The sequence below is a fragment of the Oncorhynchus tshawytscha genome, linkage group LG09, assembly GCF_018296145.1.
Source record: "Oncorhynchus tshawytscha isolate Ot180627B linkage group LG09, Otsh_v2.0, whole genome shotgun sequence".
Classification (NCBI taxonomy): domain Eukaryota; kingdom Metazoa; phylum Chordata; class Actinopteri; order Salmoniformes; family Salmonidae; genus Oncorhynchus; species Oncorhynchus tshawytscha.
The window spans coordinates 26,525,873-26,553,460 of NC_056437.1; the positions used below are offsets into that span (position 1 = coordinate 26,525,873).

The 27,588-nt window shown below is 41.9% G+C and overlaps 1 protein-coding gene across 4 annotated transcripts; it reads left to right on the plus strand.

The window, feature by feature from the left end:
• Positions 1-1,356: 1,356 nt before the first annotated feature.
• Positions 1,357-27,438, plus strand: LOC112257661 (TBC1 domain family member 8B). 4 transcript variants are annotated; one of them, XM_024431410.2, is made up of 21 exons: positions 1,357-1,472; positions 15,256-15,366; positions 15,592-15,710; positions 16,127-16,352; positions 16,524-16,764; positions 16,923-17,130; positions 17,231-17,398; positions 18,183-18,344; positions 18,526-18,676; positions 18,815-19,029; positions 19,126-19,243; positions 19,395-19,680; positions 19,851-19,983; positions 20,067-20,165; positions 20,259-20,327; positions 20,487-20,727; positions 20,879-20,944; positions 23,815-23,907; positions 24,201-24,248; positions 24,367-24,464; positions 24,642-27,438. In XM_024431410.2, the coding sequence occupies exons 1-21, from the start codon at positions 1,406-1,408 to the stop codon at positions 25,053-25,055; spliced, it is 3,333 nt and encodes a 1,110-aa protein (XP_024287178.1). In that variant the 5' UTR covers positions 1,357-1,405; the 3' UTR covers positions 25,056-27,438. The 4 variants fall into 4 exon arrangements, with proteins under 4 accessions (XP_024287178.1, XP_024287181.1, XP_024287177.1 ...); XM_024431409.2 differs by lacking the exon at positions 1,357-1,472 and adding an exon at positions 11,574-11,924; XM_024431411.2 differs by lacking the exons at positions 1,357-1,472; positions 23,815-23,907 and adding an exon at positions 11,606-11,924.
• The last annotated feature ends 150 nt before the right edge of the window (positions 27,439-27,588 follow it).

The window sequence follows — 27,588 nt, forward strand, 5'->3', positions numbered from 1 at the left end:
CCATCAGAAACTAGATAAAGGCATCTGCCATTCAACTTTATTAGTACAACATTTGAGTGACATTGGAATCAACCAATCATATTTTGACTTAATGGGTGGGACCGTTTTTACAAAAATGTATGGAAACTTCTGCCTTGAAAGCCAACAGGTCACTACGCAATAGCGAGCAGTAGTTTTCCCACGGTTTAGCTAGCTAGCTTTTGTTGTCGGCTAGTTTGCTGCAGTTGCAGTAGGTGTTATCAAATAGGATGTTGCTAATTTGTTAGCTTCTCCCTTTTCAAGAATAAATTTCAACAAGAAGTTAAGTTTCAAATTATGATCATCTGGTGAGTGGAACTGTGTTTTTTATTGCAGCACGCTTGCTGTTAGCTATCTTTGAAAATAACTTGTGTGAAACGCTGCATTTAACGTGGAACTGACAGTGGCGACTCGTCATTCAGGCCTGTTTTGAATGTTATTTTGGCATTAATATGTGTCACATATCAGTTTGAAAACAATGTAAAAAAAAAAAGTATAATCATTGAGTTAATAACGCCGCATACAAAAATGGTCTCCTTTTTGCTCTCTTGAGTAAGGCAGCTCCAAGATGTAGGTGTTTCAGCCTAGCTCAGTGCTTTCTGTGGTGGTGGGGCAGACAGCGGAAAATACAGAGCATAGAGGTTGGTAATGTTCTCTAGTTGCGCCATGATTGGCTAAGTGTTCTGTCACTCATGGGGACACTATGTCACCACAAAATCTACGGGAGAGCTAGAAAATTCAAGCCACTTGGGTGCTGCCATAGGGTTACATTGGAAGTGCCCATCCAAGAAGGCTCAATGTCATTGGCAACAGATAAAATGAAGTCAAATCATATTATATCTACATTAGCTTTGATTGGACTGATCATGTCAACATCATACTTTCAAAATCTTAGCTAGCAAGCTAGCAGTCATAATCATTAATCAAATCGACAATCTACTGGCAAATCCTTTTCAGTCCTTGTCATATGAAGAGAAATGATGAAGATAAATTATAGATAAAACGTATTGCAAAGCAATCACTAGCCTGCTTTTCAGTGGAGTGGATGTGTGGTCCAAATCTGTGTTTCAGGGTCTCTTTTCCAAGCTTTAAAGGATAAACATTCAACATTGGCCATGCTGTCAATCCAGCATGACTTCTGCCGCTTTCAAAACAACTGGAAACTCGGAGATCTCGGACTTCAGTGAGTTCAAGTTGACTGAGAACTAGGTAACTACGTTATTAAACGGTCATCCAACTCGGAATTCCAAGTCGGGAACTCGGGCCTCTTTCTAGAGCTCCGACCTGAAGATCACTAACGTCATGATTCCACCTTGTTTTTTTCCAAGTTCCCAGTTGTCGTGAAAGCACCATAAATCCGGAGAATGCAAGACTTTGACAAAGTTTGATGACAAAATTTGCTCACGAAAGACGTCCACGCCACCTTCCTATTCAAGTGAGCCCAGCACAACAAGGTGAGTCCAAAAATGTATTGTATGCTGCTGCAAAAATGATGTAATATGCCAGGGAGATAAGAAAGTAATACTAAGTGTATGTTGTGTAATAAGCTGTTAGTAGCCCATTTGCCTCACCCTTAAAATGTGGTCCCTTTCCCCCTCACATCCATTGGTAGTACACATGTAGCCTATAGCCTGTTTTTGAGAAATGTCATCATTTGCAACATAATTTCCCCTCCTCTTGATGCCATCTATTTTGTGAATACTTTTGTACCGGTTTCCTCCAGCATCTTCGCAAGGTCCTTTGCTGTTGTTCTGGGATTGATTTGCACTTTTCGCACCAAAGTACATTCATCTCTATGAGACAAAACGCATCTCCTTCCTGAAATACAACCACAGGTATACCCCCAATTGACTCAAATGATGTCAATTTGCCTATCAGAAACTTCTAAAGCCATGACATCATTTTCTGGAATTTTCCAAGTTGTTTAAAAGGCACAGTCAACTTAGTGTATGTAAACTTCTGACCCACTGGAATTGTGAAACAGTGAATTATAAGTGAAATAATATGTCTGTAAACATTGTTGGAAAAATTACTTGTGTCATGCACATAGTAGATGTCCTAACCGACGTGCCAAAACTATAGTTTGTGAAAAAGACATTTGTGGAGTGGTTGAAAAACGAGTTTTAATGACTCCAACCTAAGTGTATGTCAAATCTAATCAAATCAAATGTATTTTTATATAGCCCTTCGTACATCAGCTGATATCTCAAAGTGCTGTACAGAAACCCAGCCTAAAACCCCAAACAGCAAGCAATGCAGGTGTAGAAGCACGGTGGCTAGGAAAAACTCCCTAGAAAGGCCAAAACCTAGGAAGAAACCTAGAGAGGAACCAGGCTATGTGGGGTGGCCAATCCTCTTCTCGCTGTGCCGGGTGGAGATTATAACAGAACATGGCCAAGATGTTCAAATGTTCATAAATGACCAGCATGGTCAAATAATAATAAGGCAGAACAGTTGAAACTGGAGCAGCAGCACGGTCAGGTGGACGGGGGACAGCAAGGAGTCATCATGTCAGGTAGTCCTGGGGCATGGTCCTAGGGCTCAGGTCCTCCGAGAGAGAGAATGAAAGAGAGAAGGAGAGAATTAGAGAACGCACACTTAGATTCACACAGGACACCGAATAGGACAGGAGAAGTACTCCAGATATAACAAACTGACCCCAGCCCCCTGACACATAAACTACTGCAGCATAAATACTGGAGGCTGAGACAGGAGGGGTCAGGAGACACTGTGGCCCCATCCGAGGACACCCCCGGACAGGGCCAAACAGGAAGGATATAACCCCACCCACTTTGCCAAAGCACAACCCCCACACCACTAGAGGGATATCTTCAACCACCAACTTACCATCCTAAGACAAGGCTGAGCCCACAAAGATCTCCGCCATGGCACAATCCAAGGGGGGGCGCCAACCCAGACAGGATGACCACATCAGTGAATCAACCCACTCAGGTGACGCACCCCTTCCAGGGACGGCATGAGAGAGCCCCAGTAGGCCAGTGACTCAGCCCCTGTAATAGGGTTAGAGGCAGAGAATCCCAGTGGAAAGAGGGGAACCGGTCAGGCAGAGACAGCAAGGGCGGTTCGTTGCTCCAGAGCCTTTCCGTTCACCTTCCCACTCCTGGGCCAGACTACACTCAATCATATGACCCACTGAAGAGATGAGTCTTCAGTAAAGACTTAAAGGTTGAGACCGAGTTTGCGTCTCTGACATGGGTAGGCAGACCGTTCCATAAAAATGGAGCTCTATAGGAGAAAGCCCTGCCTCCAGCTGTTTGCTTAGAAATTCTAGGGACAATTAGGAGGCCTGCGTCTTGTGACCGTAGCGTACGTGTAGGTATGTACGGCAGGACCAAATCAGAGAGATAGGTAGGAGCAAGCCCATGTAATGCTTTGTAGGTTAGCAGTAAAACCTTGAAATCAGCCCTTGCTTTGACAGGAAGCCAGTGTAGAGAGGCTAGCACTGGAGTAATATGATCACATTTTTTGGTTCGAGTCAGGATTCTAGCAGCCGTATTTAGCACTAACTGAAGTTTATTTAGTGCTTTATCCGGGTAGCCGGAAAGTAGAGCATTGCAGTAGTCTAACCTAGAAGTGACAAAAGCATGGATTAATTTTTCTGCATCATTTTTGGACAGAAAGTTTCCGATTTTTGCAATGTTACTTAGATGGAAAAAAGCGGTCCTTGAAATGATCTTGATATGTTCTTCAAAAGAGAGATCAGGGTCCAGAGTAACGCAGAGGTCCTTCACAGTTTTATTTGAGACGACTGTACAACCATTAAGATTAATTGTCAGATTCAACAGAAGACCTCTTTGTTTCTTGGGACCTAGAACAAGCATCTCTGTTTTGTCAGAGTTTAAAAGTAGAACGTTTGCAGCCATCCACTTCCTTATGTCTGAAACACATGCTTCTAGCAAGGGCAATTTTGGGGCTTCACCATGTTTCATTGAAATGTACAGCTGTGTGTCATCCGCATAGCAGTGAAAGTTAACATTATGTTTTCGAATAACATCCCCAAGAGGTAAAATATATAGTGAAAACAATAGTGGTCCTAAAACAGAACCTTGAGGAACACCAAAATGTACAGTTGATTTGTCAGAGGACAAACCATTCACAGAGACAAACTGATATCTTTCCGACAGATAAGATCTAAACCAGTCCAGAACTTGTCCGTGTAGACCAATTTGGGTTTCCAATCTCTCCAAAAATGTGGTGATCAATGGTATCAAAAGCAGCACTAAGGTCTAGGAGCACGAGGACAGATGCAGAGCCTCGGTCCGATGCCATTAAAATGTCATTTACCACCTTCACAAGTGCCGTCTCAGTGCTATGATGGGGTCTAAAACCAGACTGAAGCATTTCGTATACATTGTTTGTCTTCAGGAAGGCAGTGAGTTGCTGCGCAACAGCCTTTTCTAAAAATTTTGAGAGGAATGGAAGATTCGATATAGGCCGATAGTTTTTTATATTTTCTGGGTCAAGGTTTGGCTTTTTCAAGAGAGGCTTTATTACTGCCACTTTTAGTGAGTTTGGTACACATCTGGTGGATAGAGAGCCGTTTATTATGTTCAACATAGGAGGGCCAAGCACAGGAAGCAGCTCTTTCAGTAGTTTAGTTGGAATAGGGTCCAGTATGCAGCTTGAAGGTTTAGAGGCCATGATTATTTTCATCATTGTGTCAAGAGATATAGTACTAAAACACTTGAGTGTCTCTCTTGATCCTAGGTCCTGGCAGAGTTGTGCAGACTCAGGACAACTGAGCTTTGAAGGAATACGCAGATTTAAAGAGGAGTCCGTAATTTGCTTTCTAAATCATAATCTTTTCCTCAAAGAAGTTCATGAATTTATCACTGCTAAAGTGAAAGTCATCCTCTCTTGGGGAATGCTGCTTTTTAGTTAGCTTTGCGACAGTATCAAAAAGGAATTTCGGATTGTTCTTATTTTCCTCAATTAAGTTAGAAAAATAGGATGATCGAGCAGCAGTACGGGCTCTTCGGTACTGTACGGTACTGTCTTTCCAAGCTAGTCGGAAGACTTCCAGTTTGGTGTGGCGCCATTTCCGTTCCAATTTTCTGGAAACTTGCTTCAGAGCTCGGGTATTTTCTGTGTACCAGGGAGCTAGTTTCTTATGAGAAATGTTTTTATTTTTTAGGGGTGCAACTGCATCTAGGGTATTGCGCAAGGTTAAATTGAGTTCCTCAGTTAGGTGGTTAACTGATTTTTGTCCTCTGGCATCCTTGGGTAGACAGAGGGAATCTGGAAGGACATCAAGGAATCTTTGTGTTGTCTGTGAATTTATAGCACGACTTTTGATGTTCCTTGGTTGGGGTCTGAGCAGATTATTTGTTGCAATTGCAAACGTAATAAAATGGTGGTCCGATAGTCCAGGATTATGAGGAAAAACATTAAGATCCACAACATTTATTCCATGGGACAAAACTAGGTCCAGAGTATGACTGTGACAGTGAGTGGGTCCAGAGACATGTTGGACAAAACCCACTGAGTCGATGATGGCTCCGAAAGCCTTTTGGAGTGGGTCTGTGGACTTTTCCATGTGAATATTAAAGTCACCAAAGATTAGAATATTATCTGCTATGACTACAAGGTCCGATAGGAATTCAGGGAACTCAGTGAGGAACGCTGTATATGGCCCAGGAGGCCTGTAAACAGTAGCTATAAAAAGTGATTGAGTAGGCTGCATAGATTTCATGACTAGAAGCTCAAAAGACGAAAACGTCAGTTTTTTTTTTGTAAATTGACATTTGCTATCGTAAATGTTAGCAACACCTCCGCCTTTGCGGGATGCACGGGGGATATGGTCACTAGTGTAGCCAGGAGGTGAGGCCTCATGTAAACTTCCGACTTCAACTGTATATTGACTATGTCGGTCCTAGCTCGCTGTCTTAATTTAAATTACGGATTGCCTCTTATCCACTCGTCATCCCCTTATGCCATAGGTTGTCCATCTCAATTGTCAGTAGAAACCACATTTGTTTAAGCAAGTTAGCCTTTTTTTTAACCTGGCAAGTAATGTAAATAAGAACAAATTCTTAGTTACATTGACTACCCCGGCCAAACCCTCCCCTGAACCAGACAGCTCTGGGCCAATTGTGCGCCACCCTATGGATCTCCCGATCACGGCTGGTTGTGATACAGCCCCGAATCGAACCAGCGTCTGTAGTGACACCTCTAGCACTGAGATGGGGTGCCTTAGACCTCTGCGCCACTCGGGAGGTAGCTATGTCAGCAATGGTTTTTTAAAAGTTAGTAAATGAGGCTGAATTAACTGTTCCTCTGCCAGACAAAGCTCCGCTGATAGCTAGGTGTAACAGTGGAAAGGTGTTGGGTCTGATGTTGGGACAGGTTTATGTAGGTTTATGTAGGCCCTAACCTGACACTGTTTCAAAGCAATGTGTATGCTTTCTTCGTAAATGTGTTTTGAAGTTTTTCTTATTTAACTTCAGTTTGCAGTGTGGACAAATTACAATAACTTTTCTTGACTTGCCATGTATGTTGGGACCAGGTGATTTCATTATTGTATATACTGTGTGTAGGCTGTGTAGACTCGCTATGTGTAACTTAGGAAATAGCCGTCGGCATCAACGATACACATTTAGAGCCAGCCAAACACAACAAGGCATATATTGAAGAAACACAGAAAATAAACGATCAAATCGATTACATAACTGTACATGTAAACCTAGGCTTACTGCTCAAATAGGCAAATTGGTCCAAATAAGATTCCCTCATTGCAAGCAATTAGCTAGCTCAAGTGCAAATGGGTGCTAATTAACTCTATGCTAACATCGGTGCGATAGTTGGTTATCTCAAAATATACCACTGCACTGGTATATCATGAATATTACAAAGTACGTTATGCATAATGACAGTCTCACTTACTTCCATGGTTTATATTTTTATCCATGTAGGTTAGGTTCAATTAAGATTCGCTTTCAAATTCAGTGTGGACAAACCTCAGATGGACAAAAAAGGGGCAGGGTCAAACGTGGGTGGAGTCAAACGTTTGACTCGGCCCACATTGAACACAGCCCCAAACTGCACACTGCAAAAAAAAAAAAAAAAAAAAAAAAAATGTTGGATGGGGCCAAACGTTTGACTCCGCCCACACTGAGCCCCGCCCTGACCTGCACACTGCAGTCAGGGGTTCTTGGTTTTATGCGCTGACTGAATCAGTGTTGCCAACTTAGCGACTCAGTCACTATATTTAGCGAGTATTCAGACCCCTCTAGCGACACATTTTCAAAAAAAATCGACTAGTGACTAATATAGCAACTTTATCCGGTGTTATTGGAGACTTTTGGCGACTCTGACGTGAAAGCACGTATTGTTCTTACACAGGCGGCCCAGTCCTCACGCAGCAGTCCCTCCCAACTGCAGTCAGCGCACGAGATGTTCACCCCTCCACATCCAGACTGCAAATGAATCACGCACGCGGGAAGCCGCCACTGGCTGATCCCGCCCTGGCTTACATTCAGGGCGGAATGTAAATGTAAAATGTTCTCCGTCTAAAATAAATCACTGCACAAAATAAATCACTGCATTTGACTCACACAGCCTCAGTCACTTACTCACCTTGTCCACTGTGTGTGTGCCTCTCTGTGACATAAGCTAAACATCTAGCTGGCTTGCTCATCATGTCTCAGTCTTAACTGTACACTCAAAAATACAGAAAGGAGTGGGAATCAAACCCTGAATTCAAAGGCTGGTTGAAGCCGTTTATTGAAGATGATACATGGGCATACTGCCTGTATTGTAAGGCTGATTTCTCTGCCAAACTTAGTGATGTAATAAAAAAAATAAAAAACACATGACAACTCAAAAACATACTCAAAAGACAAAGCCTTAACAGCTTCACCAAAAACAAGCTGCCATTTATGGTTAAAAAAAATAACTCTGCAAAAAAGGCAAAGGCACCATGACATTAGCTATCGCTGAACACTGTTCCATGCTGGCATGTGATCACATTGGAGAAGAATGTAGAGCTGCTTTCTCAGACTCCACTGCTGCTACCCACTTCAAAATGCACAGAAATGATTAATGGTGTTCTAGCAACATACTCTGAAAAAGTTGGTCGCAGATGTGGGTGACTAGTGTTTCAGCCTCCTCCTCGATGAGTGCATGGATGTAAGTGTTTCTAAGTACCTGGGGGTTGTGATAAGGTACTTTAGTGACACCAAGCAGACAATTGTATCAACATTTCTGAGGCTTGTTGAGTTGGAGGGAGGAGATGCCAAATCTATAGCCCGTGCTGTTGTGGCTTTCCTCGAGAAGTGTTGTCTTAACAAAGAGAAACTCCTGGGGATAGGGACTGACAATGCCTCTTATGACAGGGATTAACAATGGGGTCCATAAAGTGCCGAAGGAGGAGTATGGGCTCAAATATCTGGTTCTTATTTGCTGTGTGTGCCACTCTCTGCAGCTTGCTGTAAGTCATGCTTCCAATGACACCATCCCCGTAGTGTGGAGTACTTGGTACGAGAGACTTATAACTGGTTTTCAGTGTCTCCAAAGCGCAGGGAGTCCTACAAGACCATATGAGACCATCAACTGTGAGGAGAAACCTTTACAGATAACCAAGGTGTGTGCCACACGTTGGCTCTCCATTGGACCTGCGGTTTCACGCATTTTGGACCAGTGGGAGGAGCTTAGGCATTTCACAGTCACCAAGTCCAGTGAACACTGCTACATGGCTGAGGTTTTATACTCCATGTAAAGTGATCCTCAAAACATACTGTATCTGACTGTTTTTTAAAGTCAGTGCTGGGTGAGGTACAGTTGGCCATCAAGGCTTTTGAGGGAGAGCAAGTAGATCCTCTTAAGCTACTTGACAGCTTGGTTAGCCTGATCAAGTCTGTGAGCAGCAGGTTGCTGAATCCACTGGCAAATGTTGATGTACTCAAAGGGCCAATCGATGGATACATAAGTCCCAAACCGTACCTTGGTTACCTTTTTGAGTCAAGGCAGCTGAGTTCCACCTTGCGCCTGAGGATGAAAACAATGTCCGAAAACGGTGTGTATAGCCTTCACCATCTCCCTCACTAATGAGTTGAGGGTGAGACTGCCGGACACCATCTAAGCATTGCAGTACATGTCAGAAACTCTAAAGCACAATAAGAGCCCTGGAGAAATAGAAAAAGATAGACAATTGTCCAGCAATTTTTTTATTTTACCTTTATTTAACTAGGCAAGTCAGTTAAGAACAAATTCTTATTTTCAATGACGGCCTAGGAACAGTGGGTTAACTGCCTGTTCAGGAGCAGAACGACAGATTTGTACCTTATCAGCTTGGGGGTTTGAACTTGCAACCTTCCGGTTACTCATCCAAAACTCTAACCACTAGGCTACCCTGCCGCCCCCATGGCGTGCCATCCATCTTAGTAAATGGAATGATACAAAAAAACACACTGGGCTTCTGGATTGATATTTGGAAGTTCAGGGATGCAGCTGATATCAACCCGTTTCAGGAACTTGCAATGACTGCTGTGTCTGTGTTGTCCTTGCCACACTTGAATGCTGAATTTTTAAATGTTTTTCTTTATTTCACCTTTATTTAACCAGGTAAACCAGTTGAGAACAAGTTCTCATTTACAACTGCGACCTACCTGGCCAAGATAAAGCAGTGCGACAGGAACAACACAGAGTTACACATGGAATAAACAAGCGTACAGTCAATAACACAATAGGAAAAGAGTCTATATCGAGTGTGTGCAAATGGCATGAGGTGGTAAGGCCATAAATAGGCCATAGTAGCAAAGTAATGACAATTTAGCATATTAACACAAGAGTGATAGATGAGCAGATGAAGGTGTGTAAGTAGTTATAATTGGTGTGCAAAAGAGCAGAAAAGTAAATAAAAACATTATGGGGATGAGGTAGGTAGATTGGGTGGGCTATTTACAGATGGACTATGTACAGCTGCAGCGATCGGTTAGCTGATGTTTAAAGTTAGTGAGGGTAATGTAAGTCTCCAGCTTCAGTGATTTTTGCAATTCATTCCAGTCACTGGCAGCAGAGAACTGGAAGGAAAGGCAGCCAAAGGGGGTGTTGGCTTTGGGGATGACCAGTGAGATATACCTACTGGAGCGTGTGCTACGGGTGGGTGTTGTTATCGTGACCAGTGAGCTGAGATAAGGCGGAGCTTTACCTAGCATAGACTTATAGATGACCTGGAGCCAGTGGGTCTGGTGACAAATATGCAGCGAGGGCCAGCCGACTAGAGCATACAGGTTGCAGTGGTGGGTGGTATAAGGCGCTTTGGTAGCAAAACGGATGGCACTTTGATAGACTACATCCAATTTGCTGAGTAGAGTATTGGAAGCTATTTTGTAGATGACGTCGCCAAAGTCGAGGATCGGTAGGATAGTCAGCTTTACTAGGGTAAGGTTGGTGGTGTGAGTGAAGGAGGCTTTGTTGCAGAATAGAAAGCCGAAGTCGAGAGAGTATTCAGCCAGATGAGTGTGGTAAAAAGCAAACTTAGAAATCGGATGTCCTTGCAGACCCTTAACTCCATCCTGTACATTCGATATGGACTGCAGCTGTCTGCTGAGGCTTGCTATGAGCACCAGCTGCCTGATAATGTTTTGCAGCTTTTTGGCACATCAGCTGCTTACTCATTTAAGTCAGCTCCCTCAGTTGCTGAACCTGGTATAGAGAGCCTTAACCATTATGACGATGACCCACTCTTTCTGTGAGCCAGCACAGCCTGTGTGTGTGTGTGGAGGGTGTCTGGAAGAAAAAAAAACAATTAACCTGAATTAGGGCAAGACTAGTTACGATCATTTTCTCACATTGCCATTGACAGTTTTTTCTATCATCTCTTTTTGGTCCATTTAGATTGTTAATGTAGATTGTATACAAAAAAAAATGTTTAAAAAAAAATGGTTAAAAATGTTCATGTTTTACTGTGACTTGTTGTAGGCTCCTAAGTGGACCAAATTAGGAAAACATTTTAATTATTTTATTAAATGAAAAATAAAATAAAAAACTAAGTAACTCCGCCGGAGTGTCTTTGGGTCACTTTTGCAGGTCCCAAGCCCGGATAAAGGAGGAGGGTTGGAATTGTGACATTAAAAAAACAAGAATTGACAGAAGAAAGTTCATTTGTAGTTCTAAACATATTTAGGGTGTTTTTGTACTCACTTTTTGTCCCACGATGTTATTCCTCTCTCCTTCAGCGTCCATCACAATTACATGCACATGGCCAATTATGCTAATTAGGCGATGACGTCATTTAGCGCCTTTTAGCACAGCCAATAGCTACTTTCCTTACTGAGAAGTTGGCAACACTGGACTGAATGGAGGCGGATAATTATTCGTTTTTTTACTCCGCTGTTCTTGGCTGGTTTCTGGAAGAAATTACCAGTCCTCACTGTCCGAGACCGGTTTTATGCGAGACCGGTCTCGAGTATTACAACACTGGTGTTTGTTTACACTGTATATACATCATTGTGCTTGACGATCTAGTTATTATGTCGCAGTACTTTGAAGATATGACATTTGATACTTTTCGACCGAAAAGGACTATGGGAAATCAAGTCAACAGTATCAAGCGAGCTCATTCTTGTGCATACACGCACCAATGTCAAGAAACTACAATCCCCAGAAGCCCTTGTATCGTTGACTTTGGCAAGGTTTCTGTGGACGTGGGAAAGGGTCTGCTCAGCGCTCACACAAACAAATGTCCATGGGTAAAGGTTGCAATCGAAATGAACAGCTTGACATGCACATTTGATTCAACATATATATGTGAATTAAAATGTGGCTTAAACCTGAAGAGATATTGCTGAAAAATGCATTAAAGTTATGGGTGGCAGAAAAAGGCAACGAATATTTCGTATTACAAAGGAGGCGAGGATATGGAGAAGGAGGAGGAGGTTTGACAGGTATGTGTTCTGTTCTTTGCTGGGCTGGTAAAACCCAGTGCCATTCTAGCAAAGTGTGCATGCCATCGGACAATAGTTAATATTTCCGGTCTTTTCTAACGTCCCCCTTCAGATTCTGTCATGTAAACATAGGGGTGGGAGGCAGACAGTTCTCCAGATCCTCGTGTGAAATGGACAGGCTGGACCCCAAACGTTAGTTTAGATTGCAATAGGAATTGCAATTTAACAGTTTACAGCTGTGATATTCAACCGGGGGTTCGCAGCGCCCAATGGGCCTGCGTAGGTACTGTAGGGGTTCGCCAAAATGTTAGATTTTTTTGTGTGGATTCCCCCGGAAGAGAACAAATAATTAATATACCCACTCTTTCTGTGAGCCAGCACAGCCTGTGTGTGTGTGTGGAGGGTGTCTGGAAGAAAAAAAAACAATTAACCTGAATTAGGGCAAGACTAGTTACGATCATTTTCTCACATTGCCATAGAAAAAACTGTCAATCGTCTCTTTTTGGTCCATTTAGATTGTTAATGCAGATTGTATACAAAAAAAATGTTTAAAAAAATGATGGTTAAGTGGACCTAAGTGGACCAAATTAAGAAAACATGTTTTAATTTTTTTATTAAATGAAAAATAAAATAAAAAACTAAGTATCTCCGCCAGAGTGGATTCCCCCCCCCAATGTTTTTATAAATATTGCTAGCAACAACAGAATAAACACATTTTAAAATTGCCTTTGTTTAGGCTGCAAACCACTGTCACAACACTTGATGATGCTGTCAAAAAATGTCTGTTGATTTGGTACACACACACACAAAATGACACAGTAGTGTCATATTGGGTTGCTGACATTTGCTTTAGCTTTATAGGTGGAGCAGTAGATTATACTGAGGGCACACAGCACTTCTGTATGATAATGTACTCAGGCATGATGCCCTAGAGAGGCAGAAGAGCCAGGTCAGTGCTCATCCATTCCACAGTCCCTGTCTGGTCTACTGATTCCTAGCTTTTGAAATGGGATGATCCTATTCTACATCATGAAAATAGTGTTTGTTGATCTTTGAGATCAATGCTTCCCTATTTTATAACACATTGATCCTCCTTAAACATGCAAGTCAGCAGTCCGTGAACACGTTTACATGTGCCCAGTGTTCCGTATAGTAGCTCATATCCCGCTTAGTCTTATCTTATTCGGGATAAGCGGTTTACATGCACCTTTGATATCCCACTCACGACTATCCCTGTATCCATGAATAAACAGAATATTCCTAATTTCAGTTCATATGGGGTAAATGGAATAGTAACTGAAATATGGACCCCTGATTGTAGGCGTATAACCTCTCACATGTAGCATAAAATAATATTTAATTTCTTACAGTAAAATTCTACAACAAATGTAGATTTGTTTCCTTGGGACAGGAGTTAAAAAATATTATTTCTTTCTTTCAACATCTCTTGAGAAAATGCAAATGCGCATGTAATGTGTTATCTTTGACACTGTTATGCAAGCAGACAGTATTTCAACCACATAAAATATGTGCCCAAGATGAACTGAAGTCTTTTAATTTCCCTTACTGGTTAAAACCAATATTTTGCACATGACCAATCTTTCCTCTGTTTTGGAGTTTTCTCCCTGGACCCTAAACAAAACAGACAACTTGACTGGTGTTAGATTACTAATGCATTCATTCTATCGATGGAAGACATTATTCTGGTGAGCATTGCTTTATTTACTCTTTTAGGGCAAAACGTTATGACAGAAGTGAAGTTACATGTATCTAACTATTGTTGACAAATGGCCTAACAAATGTTGGAGATTCTAAGCAGAAACGGTTCAGTACGGAGGAGCCTACCAGCAAAATAAATTCTGACATTTTTGGTTTGAACTGCACAGGTAGCCTACTTTTTGAAGTGATTTGTTTAACAATCAGATAAAAACATCACACAATATGTGAAACTGAGCCTGTGTAAACCGCAAAAAAACAACATCAAACAGGATAAGATGTTTACATGCTACAGGATCCCGTTTATGATTAGTATATCCCAGGCATGTTATCCAGGTTTCTCATAACCGGGATACAAGCCTTTTCGGGGTTATTGTAAACAGGATATGTTTATACCCGTCAATACAAAACAGAATACTTGAGTATCCCGAATAATAGTGGGATATTGGTGTGCATGTAAACGAGGTAAAAATAATAATAAATTACACCAAGAGTGAGTAGGCAGGCTAACTTGTCTGCTCTAATGCAATCAGTGAATGTCAGTTGTCCATTTCCCAATAATAGTAGTTTCCCAATAATAGTAGTTTTTCTTGCACATGGTCACACAGCCTCTGACAAGCCAATTATCAGTTGTTGATCACAGTAATCCACTTGACTGAAACAGAATAGCTAACTTTCACATTTGCCACATCTCTAAAACGAAAAATGGCAATCTGGTGTCCTTCTAGTCTATTGAAGCTGCCGGTGCCAGTGGCTGTAGTCTACCGATAGTAATGGTACATGTCTCCATAAAAAAGAGGGACACTGAGAACACCATCTAGCTCTGTCCCTCAAAACATCAGAGCTATAATTATAGGTAAGTAATGGGTTTGATGAAGTGGAACACAATAGCTTTCTCTTCTGACTGGGCTAATGATGATGGAGGCCCCCCAGGGTCTGCTCTCCTCCTGTTCAACGTCTCCCCTGAAGCCCCCTCTAACTCAAGGACCTTTTTATCCTGAAGTATCCAGATGTAAATCTCAAATGGCCACAGGGCAGAGGGCAGGCTATTATTTAGGGATACCTGCTCACTTAATTGGGCCCTTGCAGATGCACAGGTTTTTTATTTAGAAATTCTGCCAAACTTTTATAATGGATGATTTACAGGGGAAATGAACTCTGTCATCAGTTCATAGTTGTGGTCTAGTCCTCCAGTCGGCTCTTGGTAGCAATTAACCTGGGAGCGAGGTTAAGGCCACTGTACAGCTGTGTCATGATCCCCCAGCCCAGCAGCCATAGATGCTGCTGATGCAGTCGGGCCGGGATAGCAGTAAAGGCCTAGCTCTGACCTTGTTAATAATATATGAAGGCAACTACGGTCCTAGATAGGTAACACAACACTGTTGGTTTGAACCATGACATGCAGGACACTTGAATGTGATGATAATCAGCACAATGAGTTTTCCACTATTCTATGTTACATGATTGATAACCCAGGTGGGAGGGCTGTTTTGTTTGCTAGATACTGTAAAATCAATAGGCATGAAATTGCCTCATGATTTTAAAATGTCTTATCATGCATGTCTAATGTCTGACTGTTAATGGGAAGTATGATTGTTACTTACTTTTCTGACAGGTCTTCTGGTTGGAACTCTTGATACGATGATGGATTCCACGTCTAAGGTCGCTCCATTTCGCATTCTACACCAGACACCAGACTCTCAGATCTACTGGTCAATAGCATGTGGTGAGAGTTTTTGCTCTACATTTTCTCAACTATCCCCATTGTCAGAATAGCCACAAGTAAACATTAAAGGCTACAGTCATGTAATAACTACAATCTTGTAATAACAACCTTTTCCTATTGTATTTCAGTCAACACTCATTTCCCATTTTGTGACAATAGATGGCTTAGTCATGCATAGTGTAAACAGTTTCCTTTCCATTGTGACTGAGTTTTCCCTGTGATTAGGTGGCACCAAGGAGGAGATCAACCAACACTGGGAGTGGCTGGAGAAGAACATCATGAGAACCTTGTCTGTGTTTGACTCCAGCGATGACATCACCAGCTTTGTACAGGGCAAGATCAGAGTAAGTAATCGCTACAGATAATTAAACACACAGTTTACACAGACACTGCTATTGTTGATCTCTGCCACTCTCACAGGGAGATGGAGGCCTCCTACAGACTTAATGATGTATTAATATAGTGAAGCCTACTGATGCAGCAAGTGCTTACTCTTTGAAAACAGTTGGTGGTGATTATGGTCTTTCACTGATCATTGTTTCTGATATGAAAACCTTTGACTGTTTATTGAAAGCTAAGAAAATGATAGTAGGTTTGTAATAAAAATGTGAATTTAAGAAATGATATGATGCTAATTTATATGCCTTGACATAAATGTTACAGAATGGAGATGGCATGCTGATGTGTTTAGACTGCTAATTATATTTGTTTCCTTCAGTGACCATGAGAGAGATGTTGTCCTCCTCTTCTCTCTATAAAGGGGCTGATTGCTGAGGAAGGGAAGGTGTCAGGCGTGCAGGAGGACGACCCTGAGAAGTTCCGTGAAGCACTGCTGAGGTTTGAGAAATGGTTTGACCTCCCTCAGAAGGAGAAGCTGGTCACCTACTACTCCTGTAGCTACTGGAGGGGCCGCGTGCCCTGCCAGGGCTGGCTCTACCTCAGCACCAACTTCCTGTCCTTCTACTCCTATCTGCTGGGCTCTGAGGGTGAGACGAGACAGAAACCTGAACAAGCCCTCACTGTTGACTAACAGTCACTTAAATGCAGGAACTATCAGGCTTCATCCATTTACTTGTATTTGGATACAGTATTATCATTCCATGTCAAGACAGAAGGGCAGCGAGTTACTCATTAAAGATAATCTTTTTCCACTTCAGTGAAGCTTGTAGTCTCGTGGAATGAGATCTGGAGGCTGGAGAAAACGTCCAATGTCATTCTGACGGAGAGCATTCATGTGTTGGCCAATGGGGAGGACCACTACTTCTCGATGTTCCTACACCTCAGTGAGACCTTTCTGATCATGGAGCAGCTTGCTGACTACTCCATCAAACGCCTATTTGATAAGGAGACCTTCCAGGAAGAGCCCTCCCTCTCAGACCCATTACAGATCACCAAGAGGTATACTGCTTGTCACTGTTCTTTTTTACTCATATTTGACAAGTTATTTCAGGACACCTTAGTGAATGGGGATGATATTGATTTTTATTTTTTTTTTACCTCCATGCTCTCAAGCTGTCCTCCCTTTTTCACTACTTTTCTTTTTTGCTCTCCTTCAGAGGCTTGGAAACTAATGCTAGAAATGAGCAATTCCGGGCCTTCTTCAGGCTGCCTAAAGAGGAGAACCTGCTGGAGGTTTATGAGAGCTTCCTATGGGTTCCATTCAGCCACTTCAACACGCTTGGGAAGATCTGTCTGTCTGAGAGCTACCTGTGTTTCGCTAGCCAGGATGGCAGCCAGTGCCACGTCATCATCCCCATGAGAGAGGCAAGACACAGCACACTACCTTGACACTAAACTAATTTAATAACCTTGGTGGCTCAGTGGTTTTGCTCAATGTTGTTGACCCAAACACCTATCCTTGCAGGTGATTGGTGTGGAGAAACCGGACCGTAGCAGCAGGGCTTTGACTGTGTGTGTGCGGGGTAAGAGGGCTCTGAGGTTCTCTGAAGTTCGGGACTTTGAGCGTCTCGGCAATGCAATCCGCAGGAGGTGTGGGATGACTGCCAGTCCTCAACACTCTGCATCAACTGAGGTGACTAACTTCCTGTTTTGGACCTTCTTACTGCTAGGTCTCTGCCCCAAGGGGACAATTCCAGTCTGTCTGCAACCCTCCAAATGTGTCTAAGGGGGCTTTCACATCAAACTGGTTAAACTGTTTTTTCCTCACTCTGGTGCGTTTACCCCCTTGGTTCGATTAATTTGAACTGGTGTGAACACTCTAACTGCACTCGGGAGCGCAACCAAACAATGCACCTTCTCTCAAAAAGGGTGATCTCAGTCCATTTCCATTCGTACCGTGGTGTGTTTCACTGCAGGTGTGAACGCAGTTTGGACCAAGCACAGGAAAAGAAGCAGAGATGTGCAGTATTATTGGTTGTTTGACAATGAGCATTTGATCAAATGCACGCATTATCAGAACTTGGTTTCTCTGAAACATTTTGTGAGTAGCAGCACATTTATGAGCACATCCTATGCAGATTAGGTTAGACCGGGGCTATACAGGAGATATAGGCTACTGAATACATTCACTGCATGTCATAGTTAGAGCAACTATTGCACTATTTTCCTCCCAAATGTTGTTGGAAGACCTAAGCTAAAGTATTATAACGATTGGCTGGGACACACAAGTGATGCTCCATGATGATCATAGATGGATTTAACATGAGAATTTTTGCCCAATAAACAAAATACTTACATGAAGATGTTAGTTCGTTTGACATTTGGCAGTGTGGAACCAACTGGACCAAATGAAAAATATCTGCCAGGCTATAATTGCTGCCATTGAAAACGAACTGTGGGTTCACTGTGCCTTGCAGGGCATCAGAGGGGAGTGCCAAAACCTCATCAATCACTTTGAGGACAACCCAGAGGAGGTGGCTATGATGGTGGGACAGAAGGAGAGCAGCAAGACTGTCAGCAATGAGGCCCTCATGACTGTGTTCCACCCCCAGGATGCTGAAAACCTGGATCCCAAAATGGTGGGATTTTACTCTAAAATATGACCTTCTCTCCTAATATGAAGAAATATACAATTTCTGTTTTCTTTAGGAGTGCTGTTTTTTCCACCCAGTGTGAGAATGTGCTCTCCTTGTACTGTCTAGGTGTCTCAGCCTTGACAGCTCATTTCTTATTCCGCTGTTTAATCTCTGTGCCTGACAGCTAAAGGAGAAGATGAAGGAGCAGTCATGGAACATCCACTTCTCAGAGTATGGCCGTGGCACCAGTATGTTCTGTACCAAGAAGACACGAGACCTGATTGTGCGTGGTGTCCCTGAGGCCTTAAGGGGAGAGCTCTGGATGCTCTTCTCAGGTTCTGTTTGATATGGCTCTTTCACTGTTTTTTGGCTCATATGTCTCCTTCACTGATGTGTAAAAGTGTGGTGTCTATAATGTTTTGCAATATGTGTTTTATTTAAATATGGTGTGGTGTTTTGCCTTGGTACCATAGGTGCAGTCAATGACATGGCCGCTAACCCTGGGTATTACAGTGAGATAGTCGATAAGTCTCTGGGGACCAGCACCCTTGCCACTGATGAGATAGAGAGAGACCTGCACCGCTCCCTACCAGAGCACCCTGCCTTCCAGAGCGACACAGGCATCTCTGCCCTGCGCAGAGTCCTCACTGCATATGCCTACAGGAACCCCAAAATCGGCTATTGCCAGGTGCTAATCTAGAAACCCCTATAACACTTCCCTGCGTTCGTTCTCTCAAGAAGCTTATAGGCATCTTTACATCTATCCTCCTTTTCTCTTGTGAAGGCCATGAACATCCTGACGTCGGTCCTGTTGCTCTATGCTAAAGAGGAGGAGGCTTTCTGGCTGCTAGTGGCTGTCTGTGAGAGGATGCTGCCTGACTACTTTAACCGCAGGATCATTGGTGAGAGACGCAGCTGAATAACAATATAATTTCCAGTGTTGCATCACGTTAAATATATGCACTGTATGTGTGTTTGATACTGAATACCTGGCTTACACTTTCTCCCATAACTGCTATAAATCCTGTTTACAAATATCTTGTATTTCCTCAGGTGCCCTGGTGGACCAGGCGGTGTTTGAGGAGCTGATCCGAATGCACCTCACCCAGCTGACGGAGCACATGACAGACCTGACCTTCTTCTCCTCTGTGTCCCTGTCCTGGTTCCTCACCCTGTTTATCAGTGTCCTGCCCATAGAGAGTGCTGTCAACGTGGTTGACTGCTTCTTCTATGACGGCATCAAAGCCATCCTGCAGCTGGGCCTGGCTGTGCTCGACTACAACATGGAGGGTTTGATCAGCTCCCATGACGACGCTGAGGCAGTCACCATCCTCAGCAAGTGAGTGTCAACACAGAGAGATCTGAAGGTCAACTGAATTGGTTATTTCAAAGTACTGTATTAGGTTTATGAAAGATTGTGAAGTAACAATCTCCAAAACAGTGAGTTAATTCTACAGGAATGCCCATCTTGTTCATGTTACTTAACTGCTGCTCTGTTTGTCCTGGCAGGTTTTTTGATAATGTGACCAATAAGGACAGTCCTCTACCACAAACAGTGCAGCAAAACTCAGTGGGGAACAACGACAAAGCATCATCGCTCTCCAAGGTGGACATCAGTGATCTCATCAAAGAAGCCTATGAGGTACTGTAACAGTCAGTGTTGCTAGGACTGACCCCATGTCTCAATGTCAGGCTTGTCATTTAGCCTTTTTAATTTGCTTATAGAAATATGGAGACATGAAATCAGAGGAAGTAGAGCGCATGCGGAAAAGAAACAAACTGTATGTAATCCAAACATTAGAGGATACGACTAAACAAAATGTGGTGAGTGGCACATCCTCAAACTTCCATTGCAACCTTTTGGCATTGTTTACAACAATATTATGTAGGATTAATTGATATTTACTTTTTCCTCAGCTACGGGTAGTGTCACAAGAAGTAAAGTTCAGTGTTCCCCAGCTTGATAACCTTTATGCATTGTTCAAGGTATCACAATCACTACTGCATACTGCTGCATACTGTACACTACATGCATTAATATTCCTTGTCATAGACACAGAGTTGACATGACTGGCATGAAAAATGGAAATTTGTTGAAAAGACAGATTTAACTGCTGGAAATTGAGTACTTCAATGTGTTTCCAGAGGCAACATTTCCTCAGCTGCTACTGGACGATGAACAGCCCAGTGCTGCTACACCACGACCCCAGCCTGGCCTATCTGGAGCAGTACCAGCTGGGCTTCCATCAGTTCAGGGTGCTCTTCTCCCTCCTGGAGCCCTGGTCCCTCTGCAGCGGCAACGATGCCCTCTTCCTCTGGGCCTTCCGCCTGCTGGATGAGAACCAGGATGGCCTTGTCAACTTCAAAGAGTTCTGCTGTGCCCTGGGTAAGGCTAGACCAGTGCTCTGATTCATTGCTACAGATCTATGATCGCTGTGCCCACCCTCCGTTTTCACCATTATCTGTGTAAGGTATGTCACATCTAATCCTGCATCAACCTCATGCAACCTTTCATGCAAATGTTGTTCTTTCTGCAGACATTTTGTACAGTGGCACTTTCACCAACAAACTGAAATTCCTGTTCAAGCTTCATCTGCCACCAGGTAAGTAAGATCACCGGAAACTGCATAAGCACCTTCTCTCTCACTTGTCATTCTACATCCATGATACTTTTGATCTGTATTCCTTCTGCTTGAATACATCATTTAGAATAAAAAACGAATCTAACTCTAAATTCGCCAGGTCGCAGTTGTAAATGAGAACTTGTTCTCAACTAGCCTACCTGGTTAAATAAAGATGAACAAAAAAATAAAGGTTTGCAAAGGGTCAGAAACTTTCTGGTAAATTTCCAGAATTTTTCCATGGGAAGTTAAGTCCTGGAATTTTTCTTAAATTCATCAAAAAAGTTATCTTAAAACAGTGAACCTTTTTTGTGGGATACACATAAGGCAATTCTAGGTCTTGTGGCATATTTTGGACTATCCCCAATTCAATGGAATTGCAACCCACTGCATGCACAGTGCACTCTTCCATCACATGGTCAACTGATTCTCAAGATCTTGCACACTAGTGAGATGCTATTGAGCACACACTACTACACTGTCTGAGTCACAGACTACATGCTTTCTGGTAAGTTTTGATTACAGTACTGGGTGAGGTGAATAGATTTTATATGACCTACATGATTTTGTTAACTAGTAAATAGTAGCCTACAGCAAAGTGTGTTTAAATCATTTCTAACCTGTTAAAATTTATTCTAGTTAGTTTTTTCCACCATGTAGGTTTTAGCTTGCTTGAGCCTGCTAACTGAGGAGTGTTAATTGACCTGTTTCTATACATGTTTCAATTTAAAACATTTATCTTACAAAGGAGTTGTTTAATCTAACTACTTAACTATTTATCTGTACATGGAATTGTATTATTATTTTTTTGCAATTTTTTTTTCTAATCTTCACAGGAAACTGCCACAAGCACTATCTGATGTGTGGAGACATTTCACTGCAACCAATGTAGAAGGAAAAGCTGTGTACATTTGCAAATACTGTGCCAAATCATATGTGAAGATTGCAACAAAGATGCAGAATCATCTGGCCAAGTGCGTAAAGTTCCCTCAGCACTCACAACAAGCATCCTCTGACAAAAGTCCCTCTACTTCTATTCGAGGTGAAAATGATGAATCAGACACCTTATCGATAGCAACAGCTCATGGTTCTCCTGGAATCAGAAGTTTGGATGAACGTAGTCAGAGAAATGGATGAACGTAGTCAGACAAATGTATTGGAAGAGATTTCTGAATGTTCTTCGCCCAGCATACATCCCTCCAACCAGACATGCTTTATCTACTCATTTGCTGGATGCAAATGCACTTCAACCGAGTTCAAGTGAAGGTCAAGCAATCATAGAGAAAGCAGCCTGTATTGCAATCATCTCTGATGGGTGGACGAATGTTCGTGGGCAAGGAATAATTAACTACTTCATCTCCACCCCTCAACCAGTATTCTACAAGAGCACAGACACGAGAGACAACAGACACACCGGTCTCTACATTGCAGATGAGCTGAAGGCCGTCATCAATGACCGTGGACCACAGAAGGTATTTGCACTGGTGACAGACAATGCTGCTAACATGAAGGCTACTTGGTCTAAAGTGGAGGAGTCCTACCCTCACATCACACCCACTGGCTGTGCTGCTCATGCATTGAATCTGCTCCTCAAGGACATCATGGCACTGAAAACAATGGATACACTCTACAAGAGAGCCAAGGAAATGGTTAGGTATGTGAAGGGTCATCATGTTATAGCAGCAATCTACCTCACCAAGCAAAGTGAGAAGAATAAGAGCACCACATTGAAGCTGCCCAGCAACACCCGTTGGGGTGGTGTTATCATCATGTTTGACAGTCTCCTGGAGGGGAAGGAGTCTCTCCAATAAATGGCCATATCACAGTCTGCTGATATGGACAGCCCCATCAAGAGGGTCCTCCTGGGTGATGTATTTTTTTGGAGAGAGTGGTAAGCAGCCTGAAACTCCTGAAACCTATAGCAGTAGCCATTGCACGGGTTGAGGGAGACAGTGCCATCCTGTCTGATGTTCAGACTCTGCTTGCAGAGAAGAAATCCATACAGCCCTGCCCACTTCACTGTTGCTCCAAGCAGAGGAAACTGTAGTTCTGAAATACATCAAAAAGCGTGAAGACTTCTGCCTGAAGCCCATACTCGCGGCAGCGTACATGTTGGACCCCAAGTATGCTGGCAAGAGCATCCTGTCTGGTGCAGAGATCAACAAGGGCTATGAGGCTTTTTGACCCTGACAACGAGCCATCCTCATCAAGGTTGGAAAGTGACAGTGAAGATAAGGCCTCAGTCTGATGTTCAAGAGGTGGATATTGAGGAGGTCCAGGGAGAAGACATGGAAACCTGAGAGGAAGACAATCAAAGCTTTAGTTTCTAGACAATCATTTTACAGATATGTTTAAAAAAGGAATGGGAGATGTGATGGATTATTGGGGATCATTCAGTATTACCTTTTGTTGTTCAGTGCATCCCATGTGAAGAGTCAACTCATTTAATTAAAGTTCAATTAATAAATCATTTTTTGTTTTTTTTCCTATTGTAAGGATTTAATCATTTGCAATTATGTCTACTTATGATAAGGTAGAAGGATTATGTTTGTCTCCATATGATATGGTAAATATATCCAATGCAAAAAACCATCTACATTTTAAATGGTGTTAATATGAATTTGCATATATTTCCATTAATTCCCACGGAAAGTTTCCACCTCTGAATATTCCCCAAAATGTGCAACCGTACTCCCAGTATAGTTTTGCTGTGGACTGTGCCCTTCTAATTTCAACTGTACTGTATATTTCGTGCTACTCTTCTACTCGCCAACTAATCTTTTTGTTAACTGTTTCTTACGTCTGTCCCTACAGTAATGTTGCATGCTCTCACAGACAATGTCTTCTTCTAGCTTTCACAGGGAGTCCTTTCCACTCAAAAGGCCAAAGACTTCCTCACTTTATTCCAATGACTGACGACCTATCCCACTTGTGTCGATTGACTGGTCAGCTTGCTTTGCTCTTTTCTTTCTCTGCTATAACCATTTCACTATTGGCTTCTCTGTGCTTTTCTCTTTAGTAAATGCTCATCTGTCTGTTTGTCTTTAACAATTTCTCACGTGTTGCTCTATTTTTTTCATGTACAATTTGTTTCACTACGATCTAGATATGTGTTCTTGTAGACAAGGTTTATATATGATATAATTTCTAACTGGTTATGGTTTAGAATAGCAAAATGTACTTTACAGTTACTGTATGACTTCCTTTGACTTATATGAATGTACTTTACACTATGTAGTGTCTGATCTCCCAGAAGATGGCGTGATCAGGAAAAGCCCTGAAAGAGGTAATTTATTTGGCCTGTCTCTTTTTTTCTTTTACCAAGCTCTTCACAATATTGCTAATTTAAACAGATGATCATTGTACACATGACCATTTGTGTCTGAAAACTGCACTTTCCACAGGCAAAGGGAAAGTGGATCTGCAGGCCTACCTGAAACAATGGCAAGATGAGATACTAAAGAAAGAGGAGAGCATCAAGGATTTACCCAGAATTAACCAGGTAAATACACCCATATCTAGGTTAACATTTTGTCAATCAGGTGAATATGCAATGCAGATATCTTTCCAACAGATCAACTTTGAACAATTTAATCCACATGTTATGTCATTACTTTATGCAAAAAGAAACACAATGACGAAATCTTAATTGTATTCATCCCCTTTTTTTTGGTGCCAGGCTCAGTTCATCCAGTTCTCCAAAACGCTCTACAATCTGTTCCATGGTGACCCAGAAGAGGAGTCTCTGTACCGTGCTGTGGCTCGTGTCACCAGTCTTCTGCTGAGGATGGAAGAAGTAGGGCGCAGGCTCCAGGAGCCCACTAGCCCCACCCAGGCTGCCCCAGAGGGGGCTCTACTCAACAGGGAGGCCTGCAGCACCCCTGAGAGAAGCTCAGACACCCCTTGCGCTACCATCACTCTGGAGGCAGGCTCCATCCTACAGGAGGTGGAGTGGTCATTCGCCTTTGAGCAGATCTTGGCATCGCTGCTCAACGAGCCTGTCCTTGTGCGCTTCTTTGAGAGGCCTGTGGACATTCAGGCCCGACTGGACCATGCCAAGGGTGCTCAGTTGAAAGCTAAGACAAACAAGTGAACTGAAAGATACACTGTGGTTCTGAACTTCTCAAAGCCAATAAGTCTCTATGTTCACCATTCTCTACTGTTCTTTCTCCGCCTGGTTAGGTAACAGGAGTAGATTCTAAGCCAACCCTGTTCACTGTAACCAAACGCAAGCAATACACTCGTAGAGAATACATTCACACCTCTTAACGCCTATAAATTCCAGTCGTATCTGGTAGATTCATTGTTATAGTCCTGTCATCTGCACACCAGCAAACCTGCTCAAGCATCTTGCTTCTATGTGCCAAAGTGTTTTTTCTCATGCAGTCTTAAATCGCTTCGCTAATTTTTAGAAACACCAGGCTTTCAAATTGGGGTAAGTGTGATCAGTTGACCTGTGTGGAATATGTAGGGAGCAGCAACACTCCAGGGTAATCACTTGAAGTCAACAATGGAAGTCAATCATTGCATGAAACCAGCACATGTAGATGGGATAGATAATTGTATATGATATCTTTACTGTTGCTCATCCATAATTATGCAATGAATGAAACCTAGAATGGAGAGATGAAAGAGACATCACCATGTTATTGTATTTCTGGGTTTACTTTGTAATGACGGGAAATGGCAAATTTATTTCTGTTAATTTTGTGGAGAGGGGCTTTTGAAAACGATGGGACCACTACTTGCTAAAGGCCCAAGGAAGATTGTCGGAATTCTACATTTCAGTTTTTTTACAACCTATATTATGCTTTTGACTTCAGATTCCATTTGATTTGTTGAAGTATCATGAGTGAGGGAAGAGAGGATGTTGTCATTGCCATTTCAAATCACTTTCAGGACACAAACTAAAAACAAATTGGATAGTTGCAGTTGAGGCAACCAATGTTGTCAAATGAGGACATTGTACAATATTTTTTATCTGACTACTGTCTTGAGTCTTCAAGGGAAATTAAGTAATGTATATATCATTTGATATACAGAGGAATGGACAATAAACATGTCTTATGATTGTTTTCTTTTGATTGATGTTGTATAGTTTAATTGATTTTCAAAGGGATTACTAAATATTTTTCAGAGTAAATGTTATATTCAAATGTTTTTTTTATCATGTCTTGTAAAAGGAAATTCTTGTTGTTTGATTATATTTGTGAGACTGAAGATGAAATTATTTGATAGGTGTAACTGGTAGTGTGGCCTGTTAAACATTCCTTTGTATATGGTTTTCCTTTTTTGAAGTCCTTTAAAGCATGAAACTGTGCATGGGCATGGGTACCTTATGATGATAACTAATCATTCCAAATGCAACACAGTTGGTTCTGAATGACTTTATTTCTTGGTTTGATGTGGACTGTAAAATGCAGACTTTTTGTCATTGTTTATTGAAAAAACCCGCTTCAATGTCCTCTGTGTATTATGGATATTCATATTTTACATAAGCAGTTATAAATGTTTATTTTTTTCAAAATTAGTCTGTCAGGAAAAGGACAGCTGAGCAACTTTTACATGGTTTGTATTTTCTGTATTTGAGCGTTCTTCCTCAGTGCCATCTGCGTGCAAAATCAAACCTTGCGGTTATATTATAGTCTCATAAATAGACCCCTTATCCCACACCAATAATCACTTGGCTTAGTAAATATTTCTAAAATGCTGTTCCTTGTTATAATAGCTGCTAAGATGAATATATGTATTTCTCACTTTAAAGCCTTTACTTGACAGCACAATATTGTAAAATATCATAGAGAGGTAGCTACTCTGCATTAAAAAAAAATCAATGTAGTAAAGTTATAAGAGCCCATATTCATTGGAGAACAAGTGTTAGTGTTGGAAATTAGCAGTTTACTCTTTACATTGCATTAGTGGTGACTTGAGCGGGAAGTTAAATTCACCCGTGAACAAGTCTATTAAAATATTTGCAGGGCAATTACCTTTTGAAATGCCACAATTCTCAATTTGTCATGATAGATTGTTGTGGACTACACTCACATTTAGAAATAAAGAGATTGTGTATAGGCTTTATTGGTTATGCTCTAGATGTGTAGTCAGATCTTTATCAACTTGATGCAATACATAGGATAATTGCGTATTACCAGTGAAACCATATTACGTTACCTTTTATTTTACCTTTAAGCTATTTACGCTTTAAGATGTATTTGGGCCTACTTATTGTAAATGTAATTGCTTGGTTGCCAATTAATGGTCTTAATTACAATAATCACAGCTAACGTTATTATAATTTAAGTCTATACTGCCTGTTTTTGTTGGGGGGGGCGGTTCTGGAGGAAAATTAATCCTTTGGAATGTTATGTAGTTTTTGATCTGCCTGTGCCTACCACAAGTGGCACTTTATGTGAATGTCAAACATCTTGAAATGAAATAAAATGTTACAATGTAATAAAATAATCTTAGACATCAAATGTGTTTCTTTGAATGAAAGAGTTGTTTTACAAATAGACCAAGTGAATGAATGGAACAGCCAGGATGGGTTTGAACCACTTCTTCAGGTCATAGTTTGCTATGCTTACGTAGAGAGATACACCTACCATGTTTCCGTCTTTATTGCGTCT

What these genes read in the sequence shown, in the direction of transcription:
- LOC112257661 (XM_024431409.2), top strand. Translation starts at nt 11,798, where the DNA reads ATGTGGCTTAAACCTGAAGAGATATTGCTGAAAAATGCATTAAAGTTA. An exon ending in TCATCATCCCCATGAGAGAG is followed by an intron (nt 17,131 to 17,230) that starts GCAAGACACAGC and finishes CTATCCTTGCAG; the next exon opens with GTGATTGGTGTGGAGAAACC. An exon ending in AGAGTTCTGCTGTGCCCTGG is followed by an intron (nt 20,728 to 20,878) that starts GTAAGGCTAGAC and finishes TTCTTTCTGCAG; the next exon opens with ACATTTTGTACAGTGGCACT.